At 39.5% G+C, this 6,000-nt stretch overlaps 1 protein-coding gene across 5 annotated transcripts in view; it reads left to right on the top strand.

Moving 5' to 3' along the window:
- ITSN2 (intersectin 2) overlaps positions 1–6,000 on the top strand; it is a 227,453-nt gene that overhangs the window by 155,845 nt on the left and 65,608 nt on the right. For all 5 annotated transcript variants that reach the window (XM_023732409.1, XM_023732413.1, XM_023732410.1 and 2 more), the window contains exons 18-19: positions 3,508–3,656; positions 4,485–4,582. In XM_023732409.1, coding sequence (XP_023588177.1) covers positions 3,508–3,656; positions 4,485–4,582 — 247 coding nt within the window. The remainder of the gene's footprint in view (positions 1–3,507; positions 3,657–4,484; positions 4,583–6,000) is intronic.

The raw sequence follows: 6,000 nt of genomic DNA, 5'->3' as shown, positions 1-6,000 counted from the left end.
CATAAGTGGAAAAACATACCTTGCTCATGGATAGGTAGACTCAACATTGTGAAAATGTCAGTTCTACCCAAAGTGATCTACAGATACAGTGCAGTCCCAATCCAAATTCCACTGGCATTTTCTACTGAGATGGAGAAGCAAATCACCAACTTCATATGGAAGGGAAAGAGGCCCCAAATAAGTAAAGCATTACTCAAGAAGAAGAACAAGGTAGGAGGCCTCACAGTACCTGATTTTAGAACCTATTATACCGCCACGGTAGTCAAAACAGCTTGGTACCTGTACAACAACAGATACATAGACCAATGGAACAGAACAGAGAATCCAGACATAAATTCATCCACCTATGAGCAGCTGATATTTGACAAAGGCCTAAAGTCCATTAACTGGGGAAAAGACAGTCTCTTTAACAAATGGTGCTGGCATAACTGGATATTCATCTGCAAAAAACTGAAACAAGACCCGTACCTCACACCATGCCCAAAAACTAACTCAAAATAGATCAAAGACTTAAATATAAGATCAAAAACGATAAAGATCATGGAAGAAAAAATAGGGACAACGCTAAGAGCCCTGATACATAGCATAAACACAATACAAACCATAAGTAACAATGCACAAGCACCAGAAGAGAGACTAGATAAATGGGAGCTCCTAAAAATCAAACACTTATGCTCTTCAAAAGACTTCACCAAAAGAGTAAAAAGACAGCATACAGACTAGGAAAAAATTTTTAGCTACGACGAATCTGATCAGCGTCTCATCTCTAAAATCTACAAGATACTGCAAAACCTCAACGACAAAAAGACAAATAAGCTAATTAAAAAATGGGCAAAGGATATGAACAGGCACGTTGCCAAAGAAGATATTCAGGCAGCTAACAGACACATGAAGAAGTGCTCACGATCATTAGCCATTAGAGAAATGCAGATCAAAACTACAGTGAGATGTCATCTCACCCCAACAAGGCTAGCATTAATCCAAAAAACACAAAATAATAAATGCTGGAGAGGTTGTGGAGAGACTGGAATGCTAATACACTGTTGGTAGGAATGTAAAATGGTACAACCACTTTGGAAATCGATTTGGCGCTTCCTTAAAAAGCTGGAAATAGACATACCATACGATCTGGCTATCCTGCTTCTTGGAATATATCCTAGAGAAAAGTAAGAGCTGTCACACAAGTAGATATATGCACACCCATGTTCATTGCAGCACTGTTCACAATAGCAAAAAAGATGGAAACAACCTAGGTGCCCATCAACAGATGAATGGATAAATTATGGTATATCCACACAATGGAATACTACGCAACAATAAAGAACAATGATGAATCCATGAAACATCTTATAACATGGAGGAATAAAGAGGTCATTATGCTGAATGCATTTAGTCAGTCACAGAAGGACAAATATTGTATAAGACCACTATTATAAGAACTCAAGAAAAGGTTTAAACACAGAAGATAATGTTCTTTGATGGTTTTGAGGGTGGGGAGGGAGGGGGAAGGGTATTCACTATCTAGATAATAGACAAGAATTCTCTCAGGTGAAGGGAAGGACAGCACACACTACAGGGGAAGTCAGCACAACTGGACTAAACCAAAGCTAAGACGTTTCCTGAGTACAATCAAACACTTTGAGGGACAGAGTAGCAGGGGTAGAGGTCTGGGGATCACGCTTTCAAGGGACATCTAGGTCAATTGGCATAACAAAGCTTATTAAGAAAATGTTCTGCATCCTACTTTAGTTAGTGGCATCTGAGGTCTTAAAAGCTTGTAGGCGGCCATCTAAGATGCATCAGTTGGTCCCAAACACGTGGAGTAAAGCAGAATGAAGAACACCAAGGACACAAGGAAAGTATTAGCCCAAGAGACAGAAAGGGCCTCATAAACCAGAGACTTCTTTAGCCTGAGACCAGAAGAACTAGATGGTGCCCGGCTACCACCAGTGACTGCCCTGACAGGGAAGACAACAGAGAGTCCCTGATGGAGCAGGAGGAAGGTGGGGTGCAGAACTCAAATTCTAGTAAGAAGACCAGACTTAATGGTCTGACTGAGACTGGAGGAACCCTGGAAGGCAGGGCCCCTGATTCTCTATTAGCTCAGAACTAAATTTCCAAGGCCAGCTCTTCAGACAGGTGTTGGACTGGACTGTGGGACAGAAAGTGGTACTCGTGAGGAGTGTGCCTCTTAGCTCAAGTAGATACAAGAGACTCAACAGGCAACTTCTGTCCGAAGGTGAGATGGGAAGACAGAGAGGGTTAGGAGCTGGTTGAATGGACATGGGGAATCGGGTGGAAAGGAGGAGTGTGCTGTCACAGTATGGGGAGAGCAGTTAGAGTCACAACAATATATGTATAAATTTTTGTATGGGAAAAAATATTAAAAAAAGAAAAAGGGCTGCAAGAGAAACATTGTTCTCAAGGGAGAACCAGATTTCTTTAGGGAAAGCTGCTGGAGGATGCATTCTGTGTAGCAGTAGAGGGTACAAGAGGTTTGGAAAGGGTAGAGAGGGAGCTTGTAATAGAATAGTGAACCAGGAATATGAAGTTAAGGGATGACAAAAGAAGGTTGATGACTAAGTGAACCTAATGTATTGAGAATTATCCAGGATTTCCAAAATTCCTCCAGGAATTATAGGAATAGAGACATAGAATTAAGCCAAGGTCTCTCTGTCTTGGTGGGGCGTAAGTGCTACAAATCCTAGGGATATATGGGGTCACAGTCTCCATGGGCTGCTGAGGCTTGGAGATGGTGCTAAATTGAGTGGTAGCAGCTCTGCCTCTTGAGTAAAGTCATTAAAAAATATATGCAAGGAAAAACTATAATGTGCATTAGTTCTAACACCAAAATAATTAAGTCTGATCACAGATCACGTTGACTAGTTAGAAATCAAACTGCAGCTGTGTTAGGTGACATAGAAGCATGTACAGAAACAAGGACATATAGAGAAAAGTGCTGTTAGCTAATGAAAAACAATAATAGAAAAAGTAAGTAATTGACCCAGAATTATTTCCTGTTTCCACATCAATAACTGCATCCCCAAAACAGGGATTAGGTAAAATAGTGGGAATAAGAGATAGAAGGTAGTCTTTGTGACAAAGTCTGGAGATAAAGAATGGAAATTTAGATATAATTTTTAGATTTGTTTTCTCAGAGGCTCCATTTCATCTGGGTTTTTTGTGTTTGTTTTTTCTTGTTCTGGGTTTGGGAGGTTAGATGGTAGGAGGGAATCTGAGGGTGAGCGAAGTTGTTGGTCATACTTCCCAGCGATGGCACACTGTCATCATCAGTTTGCCCCAGGCCCTTCTCTTGATTGATTGATTGAGTGAGTGATTGATTGGTTTTCCCCTTCATCCTTGATCCCCACTGTTTCTCCCCACTCCTGTAGTACTACTGCTTTTTTAGCTTTCCAGCTGGTTAAGAACCAGATCTTCTATTATATTTTTATTTTGTGTAAACCTTTGTTTTTAGGATATTATGCAAATTCTTTTTCTATTATGTAGGAAAGCAAAGCAAGGAAAAGAAAACTTATGGAGAGAAAGTCTTAGAAAAGAGGAAGAAGAAAAACAAAAGCAACTCCAGGAAAAAAAAATACAAGAGAAAATTCAAGAAGAGGAACAGAAAGCTGTGGAGAAACAGTGTAAGGATAAAGGTAAAAATAATAGATTTGGTTTTTCCAAGACAGAGCAGCAAAAGCTTCTTTATTTTTTCCTTGAGGGGCAAAAAAAATTATAAGAAAATGAAAAAGAAAGATGCTAATCTTAGAGTCAGAAAAAAACATTTTCTAAATTAAACTCGGATGACAAGTGTGTAGGCTTGAAAACAGAATGAGGGTAGAAATCTTAAAACATCACAGAGAAAAGACAATAGTCATCTCTCACTACCTGTGAACAGACTCTGACATGATTTTAATAATTGAAATGATAATAGTTTTAAATATTTTATTCAACCTGTGTGGAATAAAACCAGTGTAACTAAACTGTTTATGTTAATGAAACAACAACAAAATTTTAAGTTTTTGCACATTAAAATTTTCTCAGAAGGTATACTTTGTTTTTGGTATACCTCAGTCAACACTGTTTACTCGCCAATCTTCTCATTTATGACTTCCCTTTTTGTGCTTTTCTTCCCTATTATATTCTGATCAGCACAGATCAAACAAAGTGTCTCACTTCTTGGTCTCCTTCTACTTTGTACAGCTCAAACATGCACCTCTTCTGAACTTTCCTTTAGATCCATGTGCATGGTTTTTCCTACATATCAAGTCTTTGTTTTACTGCCTCTGACTTGTTTGCCTTTGTATTGATTATATGACTATTCAAGACATTTCAATCCTACCAAGCCTGTATCAAATGAATTTTCATTATACTGTTAGATGCTCATTTTTTTCTTTTAGATTTTAATAGCTCTTTTTTATTGGGTCATAGCAAAGACGTATATGCATGAAAGCAGCAAATAATGACAGTTATCTTCTCTTCAGGTGGAACAGCTAGTGCTTTGGTGAATTATAGAGCGTTATACCCATTTGAAGCAAGGAGCCATGATGAGATGAGTTTTAACTCTGGAGATATTATACAGGTAGGAAATGAAGTTGAGGCTTTTTTCTTATGAATAAGCTGAATACAATGTAATATATTACTTTCCATAATAACAGTATTGACTCTAATAATTTTATGTAGTGATTTATCTTTATAAAATATTTCTTAAATATCACCTCATTTGGCCTTTACAAGATACCATATAGCTATATGGAACAGTTATTATTACTGTCATATTAAAGATAAGTAAGCTCACAGTGGTTAAGAGCTCAGGCTGCTAACCAAACGGTCAGCAGTTTGAATCCACCAGCTGCTCCTTGGAAACCCTATGGGCAGTTTTACTCTGTCCTATAGGGTCGCTATGAATCGGAATTAACTCCATGGCAGTGGGTTTGGATTTTTCAGTTTTAAGCTCAGACTTACACAAATTATAACTGTCAGCATCATGGTGGTAGAGTGGGATGCAAGTACATGCCCTTTGATTTCCAGATCCAGTGTTCTTTCTAACCTTAATAAGGTTGACAAATCATAAAGTGTGATATTGATTTGTTATTTTAATAAATTATCAGTCAAGTTTTGTTGGGCTGGTTATTTTCCGGAAACTGTTAAAGAGTTGAAGGAGTTAGGTTCTGCAGCACTCACTGGTTATAAGCCACTTGTTCCATAGAACAAAAGGTCTTTATTTGGGGGGGAAATACTAAATAGGCAATAGATAAGTGGTATCCTGGATGAAGGGTGAGACAATACACAATACAGGGGAAACCAGCACAACTTGTACAAAGAAAGGTCATGGAAGCTCCATAGACACATCCAAACTCCCTGAGGGACTGAATTGCTGGATGGAGGGCTGTTGGGACCATGGTCTCAGGGAACATCTAGCTCAATTGGCATAACACAGTTTATAAAGCCAATGTTCTACATTCTACCTTGGTGAGTAGTGTCTGGGGTCTTAAAAGCCTGTGAGCGGCCATCTAAGATATTCCACTGGTCTCATCCCTTCAGAAGCAAGGGAGAATGAAGAGAACAGGATACAAGGAGAAGGTTAGTCCAAAGGACTAATGGACCACAGCTACCAAGGCCTCCACCGGACTGAGTCCAGTACAGCTAGATGGTGCATGGCTACCACCACTGACTGCTCTGACCAGGATCACAACAGAGGGTTCTGGACAGAGCTGGAGAAGGATGGAGAACAAAATTCTAACTCACAAAAAAAAGACCAGATTGACTGGCCTAAAGGGGACTGGAGAAACCCCGAGAATATGGCCCCCAGACACACTTTTAGCTCAGTGGTGAGGTCATCTCCGAGGTTCACCGTTCACCCGGCGAGTGGACAGCCCCATAAAACCAAATGGAACTAATGAGGTACAGCAGTCCAGGGACAACGGCCAGAAAGCAGAAGGGGACAAGGAAGCTGGTGATAGGGAACCCAAGGTTGAGTAAGGATATTGTTGATGTATT

This window comes from Trichechus manatus, unplaced genomic scaffold, assembly GCF_000243295.1.
Source record: "Trichechus manatus latirostris isolate Lorelei unplaced genomic scaffold, TriManLat1.0 scaffold00052, whole genome shotgun sequence".
NCBI classification, from domain to species: domain Eukaryota; kingdom Metazoa; phylum Chordata; class Mammalia; order Sirenia; family Trichechidae; genus Trichechus; species Trichechus manatus.
This window is presented reverse-complemented; position numbering and strand designations above follow the sequence as displayed.